The sequence below is a fragment of the Fonsecaea multimorphosa genome (assembly GCF_000836435.1).
Source record: "Fonsecaea multimorphosa CBS 102226 unplaced genomic scaffold supercont1.3, whole genome shotgun sequence".
NCBI lineage: Eukaryota > Fungi > Ascomycota > Eurotiomycetes > Chaetothyriales > Herpotrichiellaceae > Fonsecaea > Fonsecaea multimorphosa.
Genome location: NW_015971637.1, coordinates 421,686 through 442,066, shown reverse-complemented (window position 1 = coordinate 442,066; position 20,381 = coordinate 421,686). Strand labels below are relative to the sequence as shown.

Here is a 20,381-nt window from a genome sequence, read left to right as displayed (position 1 = left end):
ACATACCGTCGACCAAGGCCAGCCTGCCCTAGGTGGCAGTGAGATGTTCTCTACCTTTTTTTGCTCTGGTGAGGAACTATTTTTGAGGCTTGCGAGGCAATTATGATACCCCAAAATTTATACCCAGGCTAAGGTTGGGCCCTAGTTCCAGCCTTCATGATCATTTGAAAAATTTTCAGATCCATCTTTGCATCCTTCGCTGTGGTCTTTACTTCCTTCCTGTGGACAACCATCTGGTACAGTTCCTTCATTTCCAAGGTATAAGGATCTTCATAGGTACGCTTGACAGTCGACTCTCTGTATGCTCCGTCGATGTTTTCGCAGACAACCATAGTCACAGGCAGACCCTTGATATAGGGAGTGTCATATTTGACCCGAACGGATTTTGCCATGCTATACACCTCAATATGGGCATCAAAGCGAGGAACATTGTCGATCCCAGACTCATAGGTTACTGAAAAGGTGGGATATTCCAACATTGCACTGCGCACGTCAGTCAACTAATTCCAATGATCAATATGGTCATTCGGGTTGGGCAAACAAGCATACCTCCAGAATGGAAGATTTATGGATGCCCCAATGACCCGGTCTGGCATTCCGAGGGCTTCTCTCATTGCTGACAGGTCATGAGACCCCAAGCCACCCAGCAGTCGCCACATTCTCGTGGATTCGGGATTGACAGGCAATCCACATTCGACCGACAATGCTTGATGCACTATTTCCGACGCCCTATCATTTCTGTCTTGCGCGACTTCAGGTGTGAAGTCTGTGAATACCTTTGGAAATGTGCCTGATTGTGCGACAAAGTGGCTGTTGGGACCGATGATATCTGTTCAAAGGTGGCTACCGTTCAGCGTTTGGGCCACTAATCACTTGAGGCAGGAGAGTTCGGTACCTCTAACTCGAGCATACAGAATCTTATCCATGCCACCAATTTCCTTTGTCATGTCTACAAAGGCTGCAGCATATCGACGCATATAGCCCACCATGACTTTACCTTTGGATCTTTCCTCGGCCTCGATTATAGCGTCAGCATCCCTCACGCAGAGCGCCATTGGTTTCTCGACAAAAACATGCTTGTCATGCCTCAACCCCTCTATCACATGCACGGCATGGTACTCGTCAGAGCTCGCTATGAAGACCAGGTCGACGTCTGGTGACGCACAAAGCTCGGCCGGGTTTTGGGTGGTTTGGGGGATGTGATTGATGACCTTTTGAGCATTGTGCCTGAGAGATTCTGCCGAAACATCACACAGGTACGTGATGGTGAAGAAATCAGAGAGAAACCCCAATGTCGAGATGTGTGCCACCTGCGTTATTTCGCCACAGCCTATTATGCCCACCTTGACGAGCTTGTTGGCGGCCATCTTGAGAATGGATTGTAGAGAGCAGATGGACTACCTCGTATTTCAACAAGCCTCAGGCTAGACCCTGAGATGCCTTTTTCCCACGCACCCGCAGGTGGGGCCGGACCAGTAGCGTGCGTTAAGATCATTGGCTATTTGTGTCCATGGCACGTGAGTCTGGCTCCTTCGGCAAAGCTCCGTCCAATGCTGGGCAGGTGCCGATGCTCCTGAACCCGAAATGATTTTTTGCCATGCGCTTCAAGTCACTCCATCTTCTTCCCTTCCACGACATTGTACATTCACCTCAGTTCCCTTTCTTTTCCATCTGTTGGGCGCTGTGCAGGGCTTCTGTGATGATAGATTTCTCTGAAAATCCTATCATTGCAGCTTCTACAAGCAGTTTTGCCTCCGTTGCCGCGCAATGCTGCGCACGCGAGCTGCGGCCAATTCGAAGCATGCCCTTCAATATGTCCAACAGGCGGCAGAAAGGATACAGTTACCCTGGCTGTGTCCCGCCCTCGCTGAGCCATACACTGCCCGATACCAGCGCAGATCAATAACCACACGTCCAACGGTATCGCGCTCAAAGACCTTGCCTGCACCCATCACCCAATCCAGACATCTTGCCTCCCCAGCGTCCGCGCACGAGAACTTCGACCGCAGCGATGATTATATCCCTTTTACCTACGGCAACCGAGAATATCCCATAGCCCAGAATCCGCACCGATCCTCCACAAGTGACCTTTCTCCTTTTGACCTGTCAGAGATATTGATGCTCGATGCTGGGGAGCTTGTCGAAGACCACCTCGAGACTCAGGCAGGCAACAAAAAGCTGAGGAATATCGATGAAATCGAAGCCACGCTAGACGCTTGTCTGCAAGTACACCGATGGGATCGGGCATTCACACTCCTGTCACAGCTGAGCCTGTTTTGTCAAAACAATCCCTCTCGGCTGCGAAACTCATTCAACCGCGTCCTTGCGACCATGGTCGAGGATCTCATATGGAATCGAAACGTTGATCATGAAACACGGATAAACAAATGGATTGAGGTGCACATGAGAAAAGCGAATCTGGAACCAGACGCTCATACATTTGCGTTAAAATTAAAGGCGGCTTTGGAGACCTCGATCGGCTCGAAAAGGGATCGGACAGTGCGTCGCTACTGGGATATGACCAAACGATACCAGTTGGAGAGTAAAGTTCTGAGTATGCGGGATGTCCTAGATGATAGAGATCTGGGCAAACTCTCTGAAATCTGCACAATCGAAGTCATGGCCCGTCAACCAGGGCGTTTCGACGATACCCTGCAGCTGGATTCAGTGCAGCCCGCATCCATAGGGAAAGCGCAGGTCCACGTTCGAGAAACAGAACAGAAAGGGTTGGGGTTGTCCTCACTTAGACGCTCGCTGTCTCTGTTCTCGGAGCAGACGGAAAACATTGTTGAGGCAAGGTCAGAGGAAGATTCTGCTACACAAAGGCAACGACGGTTGGAGAGAGACGCAATACAATCCGCTCTTGACCGGTGGAAGGCCGAATTCAAGAAAAGAGCTAGCATAGGCATTCTGCCGACGGATCTCGCTCATGGCGAAATTGGAGCTTTGCTCTGGCAATGGCATGAGATAATGGCCGAAAAGATCAAGCAAGAGATCAAACAAGCCAGGGAAGAAGAGCATGGACTGACTGGTCCAAAGTCAGCACAACAGAAACTCCGAGCCGAATGTTCACCATTTCTTGAGCTGCTGCCTCCGGAGCATGTAGCGGCTGTCACCTCCATTGCCCTGATGCAGATCATGAGCAAGGTCGGCGCATCGAAATCGGTCAAGCTAGTCCGGCTGGTCACTTCACTCGGAGAGACACTCGAAAATGAATACAACGCGACGAAAATCAATCGCGAGTTGAATGCCGCGCGCAATGCGAAGAGACGAGGAATCATTGAATCCCTGTTCGAGCATGGAGTCAAGCTATCCTCGCAAATGCACAGACACTCACCTCACCACTCTGCTAGAGCCTTCACATACAATAAAGAGTGGACCAAAGCAATACATGCGAAGGTCGGGGCTCTTCTTTGTGAACTTATGTTCGAGACGGCCAAGATCACCATTACAAGAAAGGACCCAGCTACCGGAGCTGCGCTTTCAATGCCTCAACCCGTCTTTCTGCATTCCAGTGCCTTTCAGAATGGCCGAAGGGTGGGGACAGTTTCCTTGCATGAAGATTTTGTCAGGCTTCTTGCTAGTGAGCCTGCAGAACATCTGATTGCCAAGCAGTTGCCCATGGTGTGCCCGCCCAAACCTTGGAAAGGCTTCTACGAAGGGGGGTTTCTGGAGTCCAAGCAACCATTTCTCCGAGTCAAACAGAACGAAACGGCGCAAAAAGACTACGGCATCGCTGCTGCAAGCCGGGGTGATCTAGACCAACTTTTCGCTGGCGTTGACGTCCTTGGCAAGACCGGCTGGCGGATTAACAAGGATGTGTTCTCTGTCATGCTCGAGGCCTGGAATAGTGGCGAGGAGGTCGCCAACCTCCCGCCTCTAAACAAAGTCTTTCCTGAAATCGAACGGCCTGGGGAGAACGCCACGCATAAGGAGCGTTGGGAGTGGTTCTCCAAGATGCGCAAAATCGACAACGAGAGAACAGGCATCCATTCAAATCGGTGTTTTCAAAATTTTCAAATGGAGATTGCAAAAGCCTACCTCAACGAGACGTTCTACCTTCCACACAACATTGACTTTCGTGGGCGGGCCTATCCTATCCCACCATATCTCAACCAAATGGGTGCCGATAATTGTCGAGGGCTCTTGCTGTTTGATAAAGGGCGCGAGCTGGGCCCCGACGGACTGCGCTGGCTGAAGATCCACCTTGCGAATGTCTACGGGTACGACAAAGCTAGCTTATCTGACCGTGCCCAGTTTCCCATGGACCACCTGGACGACATTTACGACACTGTTAAGAATCCTCTCAACGGAAGACGCTGGTGGCTCGCCGCGGAGGATCCGTGGCAATGTCTGGCCACTTGTTTCGAATTGACCAACGCCCTCGAAAGCCCCGATCCCACGAAGTTCGTTTCCAGACTCCCAATTCATCAAGATGGTTCATGCAATGGACTGCAGCATTACGCGGCCCTAGGCGGCGACCTCGCTGGAGCCAGGCAAGTCAACCTAGAACCAGGCGACAAGCCCGCCGACGTTTACAGCGGTGTGTGCGAGCTAGTCAAAGCCGAGATCAAGGAAGACGCTGCCAAGGGTGACTCGCTGGCAAAAATGCTTGACGGCAAAGTTACACGCAAGGTGGTCAAACAGACGGTCATGACCAATGTCTACGGGGTCACCTTCCTCGGTGCGATCCGGCAGGTGCGAAAACAAGTGGAAGTCCTTATTCCTGAAGTTGAAGCTGCTGGCCTTTCAGGCAAAGCATCAACGTACATTGCGAGAAAGATCTTCAAGGGTCTTGGTGCACTGTTCACGGGAGCCCACGACATCCAGTACTGGCTGGGTGATTGCGCCAATCGTATCAGCAGCTCGATCTCGCCAGCCCAGCAAGAAAATATTTACGAACAGGAAGGCTCTGGCGTCCCAAAGGCCAAAGAGCGGACAGGCAGAACCAAAGCTAAGGGCAAGGTCGTCTTGGAATCTGCAGCCTTCCGGTCACCGGTCATTTGGACCACGCCTCTCAAACTGCCAGTGGTGCAACCATATCGCATAAACAAGGGATTGACAATCCAGACTAATTTGCAGAGCATCATACTTGCTCAACCGAGTGTTTCAGATTCTGTCAACAAGAGAAAGCAATTGCAGGCATTCCCTCCAAATTTTATCCATTCCCTTGATGCCACGCATATGATCCTCTCGGCTTTGAAGGCCAGCGAACTTGGACTGAGCTTCTCTGCCGTGCACGACAGTTTCTGGACGCACGCTGCCGACATCAACTCTCTCAGTGAACTTTTGCGAGATGCCTTCATTCGAATGCACAGCGATGACATCATCGGGCGGCTTGCGGCCGAGTTCAACAAGCGATACGATGGACATTTCTACTTGGCGCAAATCAACAGAAACAATTTGCTGGGGAAGGCCATCACCGAGTACCGTCAGCAGATGGTCGCCGAAGGCGTCTTCCCTGTAGGCACTGGATCGAGAAACATTCAGCAAAGACGGCATGCCGAATTGTTGCGAGAAATCCAAAAGAAGAAATTGATGGCCAGTTCGGACCCTCAACAGAAAGAAGAAGGGGAAAGGATGGTGACAGCAGCGAGTCTATATGAACAATACGATGGAGACAAGTATCTGTTCCACCGTGATTCGCTGGGAGAGACAGCCATTGGTGCAATTCCCGAGACGATGGAGTGTGCCAAAGAGGAAATTGTGGATGCAGCTCTCCATGCCAGCGAGGTTTCCGATGACATCGACCTTGCAAGCACATTGGATCCCCTGAGAGATTCAGTCGCCAACGAGAGTAATGAAGACACGATTGACGTCAAGACCGACAACACCATGTCTGATGCTACTGGATCCGACCCAGTCGCCAAGGCGCACCAAGTTACTGTCAATGCCTTTGGCCAGAGGCTACGAACACAAAGTAGAAAGACTGGCCAGAAAAGCAAAAATAACCAAATCTGGTTGTGGCTGCCCATGAAATTCCGGCCTGTGCCGAAAAGGGGTGACTTTGACGTCAAGAGGCTGAAGGACAGCACATACTTCTTTTCATGATTGTATTACATTCTGGGAACTATTGAAGAGGAGGCGTCTATTGCATGGTGCAGCTGCATAAAAGATGGCATTTGGGAGCAAGGAGTTAGAAGGCCAGGAGAAGGCATGAAAAAGCGCATGCATGATAAAAGGCGTTGCATACATAACGGGCGTTCTCAATAGGAGGGACGCGGAACGGGACATGGATTGTACAGAGCAGATTGAAGGATCTCCTGTCCTCTGAGGTGTATGTGTATATATATACCAACTCTCCCCGTCGGACCTGGAATGTGAGATAGTACAGAGCCGATACTTTGCTGCCTACCAGCTTATATGGCCTGCTCTGGCCCTTTAGGGACCGAGTGGCATAGCCCCTGAGCATGGGAAATGTAAATTATATGCTGTGACATCTGCCATTGGCGTTGTGCTCGAGGAGATCAAGTCCTCCGCATGATTCCAGCCTCAGTCTCCCAAAGGAAGGAATTATGGCCATTGTTGTCGTGACGATCTCCCCCGAACTTGGCCAGCATACATTATATCTAGCAAGATGTCTGAGAGTCCCAGCGTTACATAGAGTCGGTAAGATAGAGAGTCACGGAGCCGCCACGCGAGTTCAGAAAGAAGTCGCACACTCAAAGCTCTCGGCCTTACGCACGTCCCCGTGTCCCTTGTACCTAGCGACGAGCGGATACGGGCACAGCGGCCTGGTGATCTTGTCGCCGCTGCCGTCGCCGTCGCCGTCGCCGCGATTTGCCCTGGTGAAGCTCTCGCCGTGGAGCACGTCGGGCGCGATGCCCCGTTCGACCCAGTCGCGCAACTTGGTCAGGACGTTGACGGGCAGGGCGCCCTCGCCGTATCCGCAGTGCTGGACGCCCGGGACGAGGAAGAGGCGGAAAAAGTCTCGCACGTGGCCCGCGCGGCGGTCGCGGTCGTCGGCACCTGAGCTCGTCGGTGGAGTCTCCGAAAAGTGCCGTAGCACGGCTTCGTAGTACTCCTGCGTCTGGCCCGGCGGGATGGCCTGGTCGGCCGTGCCGTGCCAGGTGATGATCTTGCCGCCGCGGCGGTGGAAGGCGCTCAGGTCCGGGTTGCTCGTCGAGATGACCGAGTGGTACTCCTCTTCGGACTGGTCAAAGAGGCGGACGAGTTCGGGGAGCGTGATTCGCTCGGCGAGGTCCTGGCTCGTCAGGCTCGGGTCTTTGTAGAGAAATAGCCGGATCCAGTCCATCAGTAGGGGAGTTGGGTCGGCTACGCAGCTGTGATTCTGACGGAAACATATGGTAGATGCAAAGGATGATAAAGGCGTCGAGTGCGTCAGACGGTGCCAGTCGGGCTGTCTGATGGAGCCTCGTGCAGCGCCCCAGAGATGCCACGCAATATGCGCGGCAGCGTAGCCGATTTTGATCGCGTGGTTTCCTCGCTGTTGGCGTCGTTCGTCGCCTTCGTCTTCGTTTTCGTCGTTGTCGTCGTCTGCGTACTCTATCTCACAGGGGATTTCCTTCCCGACAAGCTTGAACGGGTCAAACTCACATTCTTCTTCATTGGCGATAATCCCGTCCTTGACACCATCCAACTCGTCGCACCCCTCGATCGCGGCTCTCGTGATCGCGTCCAGTTCACACGCCGGGGGATACGCCTTGAGCGAATGCATCATCATGTACGGGAAATAGTGCATGACGACCAGCTTGGGCCAGTATATTCCCGGTGCGCCCGCCAATATGCCGTCGTAATCCCGGGGGTAGCGTTGAGCAAGCATCAGGCCTTGTCTCCCACCTGTGGAACAGCCCTGAAAGTAGCTGTATTTTGGGCTTACGCCGTAGAATGAGGTGACGATGGATTTGGAGATGACGGCCATGTCGTGCAAGCATACAGATGCAAAGTCCTGCAGGAGGTACAGGTTGACGTTGCCCGGGGAGAGCATGGCCCAGGTCTCAGTGTCGGGCTGCTCAGGGCTCATGGTTTGGGGCGGATGACCACCGTCGGTGCGCGATATGGCGTAGCCCTGCGAAAGGTAGGAATGGGAAATGATGTCGGGGAGGCACATGGAGAAGCCACCGCCGCCTTGGGAGAGCAGAAGGCCGTTCCAAGACGGTGATGTGGTCCCGCCGTTGCTGTGGCGGGCGGGATCTGGTCCGGTGTCACCTGGGCCCTCGAGGACTCCGTCCGACATGGAAAGGGGCAGCCACAGAAACACATTGATCACGTCGTTTTGGCCCGGGTGCGTATAGGTAACAGTAACATTGCAGAAGGAGAGGTCGCTGTCTTCGCCGTAGAGCGGCGGGTCCGAGTTAAAGAAGAATGGCGGCTGCCAATACTGCGCGGTATAGTTGCTTACCAGGGACGAAGTGACGTTGAGAATCTCCCCACCAAATAGAGATGGACTGGGAAGGGTCGAAAAGAGACATGCGGCTGTCAGGTTCGTAGAAGCCGAGCCAGCGGGGGTAAAGGAGAAAGGAAATTGTGGTGTGAAAGAATCCATGGTCTGGATCATCCAGCAAATGTACTTGAGATCTGTTTGAGAGAGGACAAGGCTCCACGAAGCAAGAATGATGATTGGCTACTCAAGGACAGGCTCTTGAAAGAGAACGAAGAAGCTAAGGAGGTTGTGTGCTCACATTTATGTGGAGAATTACCAATAGCAAAGTACAGGGAAGCGATACTGTTGAATGAGAGGCGGCCGTTCAATGGGCTTTCAGGCAGATGGATTGTGGCTGTCTCCCACGGATGAGTTGTACTCGCAAAAGCTTCTCCGCAAAACGGGTTGCCTGGGTTGTACTCGTACGTACAGACGACAAGGGTGCCAAAGATGTGGAGGAGGAGGAGCAGGTGGTGGTGTGGTGGAGGTGATGCTCGTGCGAAGAGAGCACGGATCATTGTATTTCCGATGCCCGGATCATCTATGGTAACTTCCACTCCGTGCAGGCCCTATTTGATGCATGCTCTGGACTCGCCCTCAAAGCTTCCTCTTTTACGAGCCTCCTATCATCTAGAGTCTGACGAGCATCGGTATATACTGCCAAAGAGTCTACAGGAAAGACAATGAGCTCGCCTCCCCTCCTTCGCCCAGCTATACTTGTCATCTCCGACACCGCGGCAGCCGATCCATCAACCGACAAATCCATCCCCATCCTCAAGGACGTATTCTCCCAAGACGGGGCGGGGAAATGGACTGAGCCGCTGTTTGAGATTGTCAAGGACGATGTGCTGGAGATCCAGCGGGTGGTCCGCTCGTGGACGGATTCCGAGAATGAAACCACGAATGGCGGCGTGGTCAACTTGGTCGTCACGACCGGGGGCACAGGCTTCGCGCGACGAGACTTTACTCCGGAAGCTATTGCGCCTCTGATCCACCGTCATGCTCCCGGTATCGTCCACGGGATGTTGTCTGCTTCGTTCCAGATCACGCCCTTCGCCATGATGTCGCGGCCTGTGGCTGGCGTGAGAAATAAATCCATCATTATCACCTTGCCCGGGTCGCCCAAGGGCGCCAAGGAGAACCTTCAAGCTGTGTTGAAACTGTTGCCACATGCATGTTTGCAAGCGGCAGGCCAGGATTCCAGAGCGGCCCATGTGGGAGGAGTAAAGAAGCTGGAGAAGGAGGCGGGAGTTGGCCCAGCAGCTTCCGGTGGTGCTGCTTCAGCAACGCTGAGCGCGACGGCGGGGCCAGCCGCTACAGCAACTGGCGGACATGATCATGGCCATTCTCATCAACACAATCACCATCACAACCACGACCACGACCACAGCCATGGAGGCGGCGGGCACAGAATCCCAAAAGCACACACCACCCCCGCCGAGCGACCTCAACTACAATCCAACGACCCCAGACTCGGGGCCACCGCACGGCACCGATCATCCCCATACCCCATGCTGAGTGTCTCAGATGCCGTGTCGAAAATTCTAGAGACCGCACCGTCTCCCACAATCGAAATGAGAGGCGTATCACCCGACCTGGTAGGCTACGTGGCCGCGGAAGACATCAAAGCCGCAGAGTCTGTGCCGGCCTACCGCGCGAGCATAGTGGACGGATACGCAGTTATCGTCCCCACCGCCGACAAGGACAAGGCGACTTCTTCGCAAAATAGTAGTATCAAGGGCGTCTTCCCCGTCGCCTCTGTCTCGCACGCCCAAGCGTCGTCCTTACCCCCTCCTCTCCAAAAGGGCCAGATCGCCCGCATCACCACGGGGGCGCCGCTGCCGGAAAATGCCAACGCGGTAGTCATGGTCGAAGACACGGTCATCTCCACACTCACGCCGGACGGGAAGGAAGAAGCCAGCGTGGAAATCCTCACGGATGAACTCGTGGAGGGTGAAAACATTCGTGAACCGGGCAGCGACATCGAACTGGGTCAAGTGGTTGTGGCCAAGGGCACGCAGATCAGTGCGTTGGGCGGAGAGATCGGAGTGCTCGCGGCAGCGGGGATCAAGACAGTGCCAGTATACAGAAAACCACGGGTGGGAGTCATGTCGACAGGCGACGAGGTGATGGACGTTACATACGAGGGGCCACTAAGCGGCGGCATGATCCGCGACTCGAACCGACCATCGCTACTGACACTGTTACGAGGATGGCGGATGTGCGAGGAAGTCGTGGACCTAGGGGTCGCGCGGGACACACCGCACAACGAACTCGAACACAAGCTGCGCGACGCGTTCCAGCTCCAAAATCTGGACCTGGTCATCACAACCGGGGGTGTGTCGATGGGCGAACTCGACCTTTTGAAACCGACCATCGAGCGCGCGCTGGGGGGACAAGTCCACTTCGGCCGCGTGAGCATGAAGCCCGGCAAACCCACCACTTTCGCCAGCGTGCCCATCAAAAATCCCATCCATGACGCCGGTACGGGCGCGGGCGCTGGCTCGCGAGAGAAGAGACTCATCTTCGGCCTCCCGGGAAACCCAGCCAGCGCGCTCGTCACGGCCAACCTGTTCGTGCTGCCCTGCGTCCAGCACATGACGGGCCTTCCCGAGGCAAAGGGGTGTCAGCGTGTCAAAGTGCGCGTCCAGGGCCGGGTGCGCTGCGACAAGGCCCGCGTCGAGTACCATCGCGTCTTGGTCTCGGTCGATCCCAGTGACGGCGCGGGCAGGCTCGTGGCCCGGAGCACGGGCATGCAGAGGAGTTCGAGGGTCGGCAGTCTGGCGAGTGCCAATGGATTGTTGGTCCTTCCTCAAAGGGAAGGATATATTGAGGACGGAGGCGAGTGTGAGGCCCTGATGGTCGGTATGGTGCTTGGATATTGAATGGGAGGGATTCAACATGGGAAGAGAGGTGGGATCACTGTAAAGACTCAGACGAAGTTGTCAAGAGCACACGTTAATACAGTGGGGCGAAAGCTCTTGCTTTAGCAGGTATAAAACTATTCCCAGCCTGTTTATCCACCAGAGTGCAGAGAGGGGTATCAATGCTATAAGAATAACACGCCGTCACATACCCAAGACCCGTCGCTGTAATTCTACCGATGTTTCTCTAGCCTTTGTCCTTGCGTGATGCTGGGGTCTGTCTTCCACACTGGGTCGAACCGTGATTGAACGCCCACAGAAACCGTACTATGCAAAGCTGCTCCTGAACCAGATACGTGTGTGTGCAAAGTTAACCACCTCAAGGAATATCCGCCCTCTTATACTCGCGCCTCTTGACCGCCCTCAGCGCCGGCAGTGTTTTACCTCTCCCAGGCTCTCTACCAATTTCCACAACCAAAAATCTGACAAAGTCCTGCAAAATCCAATAACTACTGTGCGCGCTGAGCATGTTCAAGTATTGGAATTCCAAGGGGCCGGCGCCCGCTGACAAGAACCAATCAATCTGCCCATTGTCATTGAGCAGATACATGCGCTTCTCGGCAATTTCTTCACGAGTGAAATTGTGCGTCTCCAGTTCCACGGTGCTGGGCATCTGGGTGAGTTGTGGGCGGGCCGGCGAAGCGATGGCAGAGTACGGATCACCTGTGGTACCGGATGCCCAACGTAGACTGTGTCCGATGCGTGTCATGAAGCTGACACTAGCGCTGGGTATGACTGCCGGTTGAAGGGACTTTGCGTATAGTTCATCCACGGAGGCATTTTGTAGGTAGGAGATTGGATCGTTTCTGTGGACGATATTATAGATGTTGTCGACGGCAAGACATCCATATTTTGCTTCGCTGGCAATTCCTGCTTGCCGATCATCTCCTTGCATCCCAGGTTTGTCCCTGCCTTTTCGCGGGACTAGATTGGCGTTGTGGAGAAGCAGGAAGAAACCCGAAGGACTCCCGCAGCAGAATATGTTGGTTGTGTCAAACTCGAAGATCTTCTCACTCGGCCTTTTGGGGTCAAATTTGATGTCCTTGCCAAGTCGAGTAGGCTGTTGACTGAGAATCTCCATCGCCATGACAGAGCCGAGGGAATGAGCAACCAGATGCACCCTGCCATAGTCTTCGAACCCTGGATTATTGCGACACCAAAGTCGGTAGACCCGGTTGGCTTCCCTGATGACGGCCGAGGTCATCTTCTCCTTGTGGTGTGACATATAGTAGGGAATATCCAGCATGACGTCGCTGATAATGGATCGCACGGCGGGGAGAGTATCCGGAGTGATGTCCTTCAAAGCGTATTTATTCTCGGTGCTTTCAGAAGCAGCCTTGATGTCCTCATCGAATGAGACGGTCAACCGCCAATTTACGGGTAGGACCATGATGCCTGTTCCATGCCTCAGATTTCCTTTGACGACTTCGCTTGCCAGTTCAACGTTGAATTCCCGTCGCAGACCATTCACGGCGTGCGTGAAATGGAAGCTGTCTACTCTTTCTGATAGCTTTTGCCCAATACCGTGGATGACGAAGACAAGGTCAGTAACCTTGGGCGCTTTACTGTCTTGTTCGCATGCTGCGCATGACATTCGGCGTCCTCGGGTAGTGGCATCTCCTGATTGGGACAAATAGGCTCCAACCTTCGCATGAGCAGCTTTAGCATCCAGTTTGGGGTCGGGATGGATTTTCAACCATGCTTTGCGGTCAAACCCACGGATCACTGCCACGCCGATCTGTCTCCCTTTCCGAAGGGAGCTCAGCGGGCGGCGATTCTGTGTGATGGAAGGAAGCAGGTTAGGCTTCAAGATTTGAGCATTCCGAGCATCCGTGTAGATGACGCTGTGAGTTGCAAAGAGCCGTTTGTCCGGGGTATGTCGAGGGTCTGCAGCAGCATTCTGGACAGTGTCTGGGAGGTCTTTGCTCCCCTTCCGCTGACTATCGCTCTGATTGGTTTCCTTCATATCCACAGCAGTTGAGGGCCTGCTAGATTTCGGCTCGTCAGGCCACAGCTTATACACCACCTTCATTTCCGCAGAAGCACCATTATCAATGCAGGCCTGCATTTCTTCTTGGTAAGCGGGGCCAAAGGGCTTTATATATTCGTAACCGATTTCTAGACGATTTGCCACGTCAGCTGGAACAGGTAACATGGTGTCTTTGTAGAACCAAGTGGCCCGAATCACATTGGATGTGTCGTTGATGGGAGACCAGTATATCGGTTTCATGACAAGGTCGGGCATTTCAACCAAATGCAGACGAGATACGCCGACCGGGACATAAGCTTTCTCGTTTTCTTTTTCCTTCTTGCGACGCCGACCGGGACTTTGAGAACGACTTCTAGACTCAGCTTCTGATTCATCCGAATAGGTGCCCCCCGGTTCATAGGTTAGCGCAGCATTGATATTGCGCCCGCTAGGCGCGCGTGCGAATGGGCGACCGCTGATGTCAGAAGAAGGGTCCGGTGGGGGTTGTGTTGCAGGTGTAGCCGTCTGGTCCAGATCGGCGGGCTTAGGGAGAGTATCGCGGCTGTCCTTGCGTTCCTTGTGTCGGCGATGAAAGGGCGAAAATCGCCTCTTTTGTTTGCTCGAGTCCTTGCTGGGCTGTTGCTGGAGCTCGGCATTCTCCCGCAACTCTTCGGCATCCACCGGTTGAGCCTCGACTTTTGAATCACTGTGAGCATGTTCCAGCATGACCTCGGATCCTGATGAAGGTGACATGGGGCTGACACGTGTACGGCCACGCGAAGTGCCTTTGGTCCTAGAGCGACCGGACTTTGTTGCTTGTGATTGCCCTCTGGCGTCCTGTCCATCTCGGAGCTGTGAAAATGAGAATATTCCTTGTGCCAAGTTCCTCTTTCTGCTGCCTCCTTCTTCACCGTAGGCCGCTTCATCGACTTTCTGGAAGGTCTGCCATGCTTCTTCCAAGGCAGCATTGTCCCGGACCGAAAACGGTTGAGGAGGAAGATCAGTGGCCTTGTCCGCAGTCACTGGGGGCAGAGGGGAGAGAGGGTCATCAATCGGGAGCGAGGACACGTAGAAGAATTGAGCTTTGACCTTGGGGGGAGTTAATGCGTCGGTGGAAGTGTCATCAGGGTCGTCCTCATAGAAGGCACACGTAGGTCCCAGCGTGTGGACTTGCTGGGCCATGGTTCTGGAAACAGTTGCATGTAATTAGTCGAGTCCGGTATTTCCTGGGAGAAATGCAAAACTGCCTGAATCCAAGGACTCCAACAATGCATCCTACGACATTCCCTGGTCCCAAAGTGAATTTAACGAAAAGGAAGGGCCAGCCATAAAGCAAGCAATATCGGGTGAAGGTCTTCCAGAAACCTCTTTTCTAGCATGTCGAATGACACGATGGAAGCCTGAGGTTTGACGCAGCGACTCGAGAAAAAGCCAACAAACCAACAAACGGTGACGTATGTTGCTGGCTGCATCTGGTGCCTTGGGTGCGTCTCCCAAACCTCCATCTTGGTTGGGTGAACCAAGCAACAATAATACGATTTGACTACTAGTACATCTCATTTTGCTAATGGCAGATAAAAGAGCTGGACATGAAAGTATGTATGACGGACTTTATTTCTAGCTTTTAAAATCGAATATCCATCTGTTCGTGTCGCGACCGTCCTCAGAACAAAGCCTCGCCTTGGGTCGCTAGAACGTTCAGCCTTGAAACCCCCTAGAGCAATGCCTCCCCAAGCGTACCTAGGTAAATATACAGAGTCTAGCCGGGACTTATGCAAATATCATCCCAGCATTCCCCATTCATCCAGAGTGATGTATCCATCTCAATCTGCTGCCCCAGCTTCAACCTTTTCCCGAGAGCCCTCTTTGGCCCGCCTGCTCAAGTCCAGCCACGGTCGTGCTAATACCTTTGTTTGAGCAGCGAGAAATCTCCCGCTTATTGAAGGTCCTCCTCGTAGCCTTGCGCCAACGTGCTCGGTCGCTCGCTCACTCGCTCGCCACCACGTCCAGCGTTCATGCAAATTCCTCGGCCTTTGAACTGACCAACAGCCCAATGATCAGCCCGAACAACCCCAAGACACTCGAAAAGATCTCAATCACCAACACCTTCACGAACATACTCGCATCCGCTGCATCAGCAAGAGCCGCGCTGCTCCCATTGATCCCGACGCTCACGCCACAGATCAAGTTACACATCCCCACCGTCACTCCAGCCCAAAATAAGGCGTAGCCGGTATAGTAGTTCGGTCCAGTGTATAGTGATTCTTCAGGTACAATACTGATTTTGGAGGAAAAGACGATGGACATGATGACGCCGTAGATCGCCACGACTTCACAAAAGATGATCGAGATGAGGTTCTTCGTTCGTATTCGTGGAGCCTTTACGCCGCCTCCGAGAATAGATGTGCCGGTGATGAAGATGCCCCTACAAGGCAGAGGAGAGTCAGCGATGAGGAGAATAACCTCGAGTCCCCTGCATGTAGAAAAGAGCAATACCAGAAGGCACCATGCAAACGGGAATCCGGAGCGTTCTTACCATGCCGCACCCACGACCGACAGACCTATACAGAGACCAATGCCCAGATCTGCCCATACGTATGGAGACACTGTTTCGAGGAATTGTCCGACCTGTAGTCTCATAAGTCAGTCCACCGATGGATTGAGCGCGAGTCTTTCTGCGGCCGGCCGCATACATTAAACTGTTCGCCCTCGCCATTGAAGAGCATATCTGGGAGTACTCCGTTAGCATGGGTTCTGATCGCAGGCACTGAGTCGAGAATCTCACAAAGGCCAATCACCCCCAATGCGGCAACAGCGCCACCTGCAGGGTAGATGATGAGACTCATCTTGAACCCTCACCAATGTGGGAAAGCTTGCAAAATGATTGAATGTGTTGCGGTCGCGGGAAGCAAACGGAAAACGAGCTCATCATGTAGCAGAGGCCGCAGCTTGGGGAAACCTTCGGCCTAAAAGCCAGGGGAAGGTTCACCGAGCTAGGAGTCACGTGGAAGGCTACTACTCAGGAGTTGAGGGGCACAGGCGGCATAAACCTATCTACATAAACAAGAGGATTGATTAGTGGTCACAAGTGAATAATATTGTCTTTCAGTCGTGTCTCTACTCTGTAGAAGTTCTTAATGCCCACAGACAATTAGTGGCGATGATGGAAGTCCATATCCAGCTTTTAGCCTGCCTTGATTGCTGCCCAGCAATCGAGTCCAGCGCCCATTCTCCCAACTTTTCCGAAAACCCCCCCAGTCATCAATACGTGCTCGCGTTCATCATCATTCAATAGACTTCCAAATGGAGATATTCTTCTCCATCTCTGCTCTCCGATCGATACCGGCTTGTAAATCCATTTCGTACAGTTTGTGCATCTCCTGCAGCCGATGCTCCATGTTAAAGCGGTATTTAGCCGCCAACTTCAAGCTCTCATAATCATTTCGGTTCACCGCATCATAAAACACTCTTCTCATGCGATCACTGTAAAGCTGGCAACTTGTTCCACGAAGTGAAGAGTTTTTGCGCAAGACAGGCACAAGTTTGAGCGTCTTGGAGACGTCTCGTGCAATGGGTCGATCTCTGAGAGGCCACACAACTTCCTCATAGCACTCCTCACAGATTGTAAACTCTGGAAGATCAGAGATATAGTGCCAAGACTGGGTTGCCAGTAAGGTATCCTTCACACAATGCCGGTTGCGTGAAATGCGGCGAATAAAATCCACGAACTCCTGAAAGTCCCTGTGCCGCACGGTCTCCTTCGAGCGCTCAGCCAGTCGCTCTAGCTCATTCAAGACGGGCAAGAAATGACGGCTGGTTGTGTTCAGATTGCATATCTTCTCTTGCTCTTTCTTCTCCTGCGGTCGATCAAATACACAAAATTGAAGCGTGGGGAAGATCAGATCAATATTCCTTACGCAGGCGGAGCATATGTCGAAATTGTCCACCGGCTTTTTCGTTCGAGGATCGGTCAGATGATACCATCTTCTCATATCGACTTTAGTGCCAGCGCATGGCTTTGTCCCCGCTGGCGGGCCGTTGGCTATTTGCCAGACGAGCGAAAGATCTTTTCGGTCTTGTCGTATTGATTGCAACCAAGCAACTCGTAGCCATGGGAAGCTCATTGCACAAGCAGTTGGTCGGCGGGCTTCTTTCGGTAGACTCGGGATAAAGTAGTCGCGAAAGCGAGTGGCACCCAGAAAACTCATGCAAGAAGGGCAAAAATCCAGGAAGGGCATATCTCGGATTGTGTACCAATCATGGTGTCCAGCAATCGGTCTCGACCGCGGACACGGAGGCAATGAGTTTGGTCTAGGTGCGCTATTGGACAACATTGTCGGAGGCTCCAGATTCATTGGGCTTGACGTCAGCGCCGGTTGGGCAGGGAAGAGATGTTGCTGCTGGAGCCCCTGAGCAGGTATGCTTGAGAAGGCCCTGAAGGGGGCTGGAGGGCGAAGCTCAGGAGAATGGGAATAAGAGGATGATCTCGATGCCGTACGAGGCGGCTCGGGTGGCGCCGGTGCGTACAGCGCACTCTTCGGCGCCGGACGTTCTTCATTTACCACGTAGGTCGTTGTCCGTGTATTCAGGCCATCATTTGGACCTGCCATAGAATTTGTCCGAGAAAGACCCTGATACGCTGGTTGGGACTCTTCAGTAACAGGGGAAGGTTTTCTTGAGCGCTGACCGCTGCCTGGCCTGCTCTGAGAGCTGCTGCTATGCGTCTCCAGCGACTGGGAAGTGTTTGACCGAGACAGGGCAGGGATCGCCTTGGCCGCCAGGGAAGCACCCAATGTCGCGGCTCCCAGGAGGGATGTGACATTTTTAATGTCTTTGAAATGGGTGTCATCAATTGACTGCGGACGAGACCGTTGCTTTGATGATCTTGACGCGTTGTGAGGCGGTTCGAAATAGCCTCCGGGCGATCGGTCTCCGGCCCTGGGTGTCTGTGGAGGACTGGGTGCTGGAGAGCCTCGCGGAGAATCATGGCGAGAATGGCTGTCTCCATTGCTGAATTGTTTGTTTCTATTCGCTGTAAAGGCCCTTTCAAGAACATCCTCCATGCCCGATGTTGTTCGGGCAGAGAGCGCTGGCTGACCCTCACGATAGGGTCGTTGACCTAAGGGATATTGCTCTTGATTGGACTCGTCTTTGGTTGACATGTCATGACGCCGAGATCGGGTGCGGGTTAGTGTTGGCCTCTCATCCTTGTCGCTACAATTTCGCGAATTTCGTCTCGACCGACCTCCTTTATCAGCCTTTCTTTCATCAACTGGACGTGGGCGACGGCTATGACCTTCTTCAGCGGAAGAGTTGTACGGAGAATCCACAGTCATCCTTGACGATGTCTGACGGTTGCTTGGCTGCTCAGCGACAGTGGCGTTGTCAATTGCAGATGACCGTGTGGAGTCATTGTTCAGCTTGGGGGTCTGAGGGGGTGTGATGTGGTCTTGACCAGTGTATGTATAGCCGGTAAAACCTCCTTGAGACGGAGCCGGGCTGCGATATCGATGAGCGCGCCGACTGAATGTGCCTTCGGGGCTTCCGTTCCTCGAACCGAGTTTCGATGGCTTGACCTTTTCAGATTCCGACCTATCTGAGTGGGAAAAGCTTTCCCTTGCAGCCCGACTTCGGCTCCGTTCTGTTCTCCTCCTCGTCTTTGACTTTCGATCAGAGTCGCTGCTTTCTCGGTCGAATCCTCCTGTTTTAGGATGTACAGACGCCGACCTTCTTGGCTCATGGGGATGCATTGGCGACAGCAACGTACTTTTACGTTTAGTGTCCGGAGCAAGAGTGTCCGCCAAACCCGCAGGGGTATGCGCGTAGGGAGAAGCAGCACGGCGGTGACCTGTCCGAATGCCCTCTAGGCCTGGCCCTAGATCTGTGTGTATCCTTGTGACATGAGGTCTGTCCCTCGGTACAGCTTGCTCTGGGAGCTGAGTTGTTGATTTAGATCGCTGCAATGGCTCGGTTTGGAGGCACGTTTCAGCCTCAGATTCAGAGGGCTGAGAGGGCACGATGACAAATCTTTTCTCGGTGTTAACAGCTGCTTCTTGTTGAGCATCTGGACATATCCCATCTGACGCCAGCTCATTCTCCTTGGAGGGGCAGGACTGGCCCGGCGCCTGGGTGTCGAGGATGATAGGATATTGATCCACCGAACCCCTACTGCTTGCAGGTTGATTCTCGCTTTTGACTTGATGTAGAGTGATGCCAGATATGTGTTCCTTCGATAATGCCACTTCTTCGTCCTCCACGCATGGAGACGGCGGCCAAATCTGCGTCATCTCAACTAACTCAACCTCTAGGCAGGATCCAAAACCATATACTCATTGCCAGGCTGTCCCACGTGCAGTCCGGCCACCCTTATATACAGAATCTTCAAAGCACCTCAGGCCACACATCAAGGCAATTGAACGCGGTCTTGCTATGTTGTTGGGGCAAACAGGGCGAATTTCAAGTATTGTTGGACGGAGAACCGTCACCTGAGGAAACCCGTATCGTAGGGCGCTGGAAGTTGGGGTGGTTGTGTTTCGAATAGTGTCGCAAGCGGGCGCAGGTTGTGTAAGAGGAGAACAGCCCAGATCGAAATCAGCACCTGATATGCAACAGACGGATGAACTCTTGGTTCCCCGGGCCCGGAACAAGTGAAGGAGGGCAACGCAATCGACTCAACGTGACAGTTCTGTGGCCGAAGATGGCGATTTGGCAAAGCGTTGAAGCCGCGTGGGTAGTTTTGATAGAGAGGCTACACAGGTGGCTGAGGGTTGTCCGAGACCAAAGAGGTGTTAAATCGGGTGCGCCCTCAATCGAAAAAGCCTTCGTCTCCTCCAGTCAAGGCCATTAGGAAGCAGATCGGACAACAATGGAGCTGGGCAGAGAGGAGAACGGTAGCGGGCCGTCAATGCCTGCGATCCGGAGGGGCATGCAGCATACTGCGGTGGTGGGTACCCGAAAGGTTCTGTTTGAGGCGAAACTCGAGTGGAGATGAGGGAGTCTAGAGAAATGGCGGTGTCCCCGGGTCTGCCCAGGGCAAAGACGCATGTGAACAAGGGACATAGATGAGGCTTTTCGGCTTTTCTGTGCAAGGATGGTTGTATGTAGA

At 53.3% G+C, this 20,381-nt stretch overlaps 7 protein-coding genes across 7 annotated transcripts; 2 read left to right on the top strand and 5 right to left on the bottom strand.

Moving 5' to 3' along the window:
* Window positions 1-128: 128 nt before the first annotated feature.
* On the bottom strand, window positions 129-1,367 carry Z520_01942 (uncharacterized protein; the record flags this gene model as incomplete). The annotated part of the gene is made up of 3 exons (XM_016772456.1): window positions 129-483; window positions 550-829; window positions 896-1,367. The coding sequence occupies 3 exons, from the start codon at window positions 1,365-1,367 to the stop codon at window positions 129-131; spliced, it is 1,107 nt and encodes a 368-aa protein (XP_016635926.1).
* Window positions 1,368-1,767: 400 nt separating this feature from the next.
* Z520_01941 (uncharacterized protein) lies at window positions 1,768-6,051 on the top strand (the record flags this gene model as incomplete). Its single annotated transcript, XM_016772455.1, has 1 exon — window positions 1,768-6,051. One exon carries the CDS (start codon window positions 1,768-1,770, stop codon window positions 6,049-6,051), a length of 4,284 nt encoding a protein of 1,427 aa, XP_016635925.1.
* Window positions 6,052-6,643: 592 nt separating this feature from the next.
* Z520_01940 (uncharacterized protein) lies at window positions 6,644-8,506 on the bottom strand (the record flags this gene model as incomplete). The annotated part of the gene is made up of 1 exon (XM_016772454.1): window positions 6,644-8,506. The coding sequence occupies one exon, from the start codon at window positions 8,504-8,506 to the stop codon at window positions 6,644-6,646; it is 1,863 nt and encodes a 620-aa protein (XP_016635924.1).
* A 560-nt stretch (window positions 8,507-9,066) lies between these two features.
* On the top strand, window positions 9,067-11,268 carry Z520_01939 (uncharacterized protein; the record flags this gene model as incomplete). Its single annotated transcript, XM_016772453.1, has 1 exon — window positions 9,067-11,268. One exon carries the CDS (start codon window positions 9,067-9,069, stop codon window positions 11,266-11,268), a length of 2,202 nt encoding a protein of 733 aa, XP_016635923.1.
* Window positions 11,269-11,626: 358 nt separating this feature from the next.
* Window positions 11,627-14,458, bottom strand: Z520_01938 (uncharacterized protein; the record flags this gene model as incomplete). The annotated part of the gene is made up of 1 exon (XM_016772452.1): window positions 11,627-14,458. The coding sequence occupies one exon, from the start codon at window positions 14,456-14,458 to the stop codon at window positions 11,627-11,629; it is 2,832 nt and encodes a 943-aa protein (XP_016635922.1).
* An 831-nt stretch (window positions 14,459-15,289) lies between these two features.
* Z520_01937 (uncharacterized protein) lies at window positions 15,290-16,122 on the bottom strand (the record flags this gene model as incomplete). The annotated part of the gene is made up of 4 exons (XM_016772451.1): window positions 15,290-15,701; window positions 15,813-15,904; window positions 15,970-16,004; window positions 16,062-16,122. 4 exons carry the CDS (start codon window positions 16,120-16,122, stop codon window positions 15,290-15,292), a joined length of 600 nt encoding a protein of 199 aa, XP_016635921.1.
* A 438-nt stretch (window positions 16,123-16,560) lies between these two features.
* Window positions 16,561-19,563, bottom strand: Z520_01936 (uncharacterized protein; the record flags this gene model as incomplete). Its single annotated transcript, XM_016772450.1, has 1 exon — window positions 16,561-19,563. One exon carries the CDS (start codon window positions 19,561-19,563, stop codon window positions 16,561-16,563), a length of 3,003 nt encoding a protein of 1,000 aa, XP_016635920.1.
* Between the last annotated feature and the right edge of the window lie 818 nt (window positions 19,564-20,381).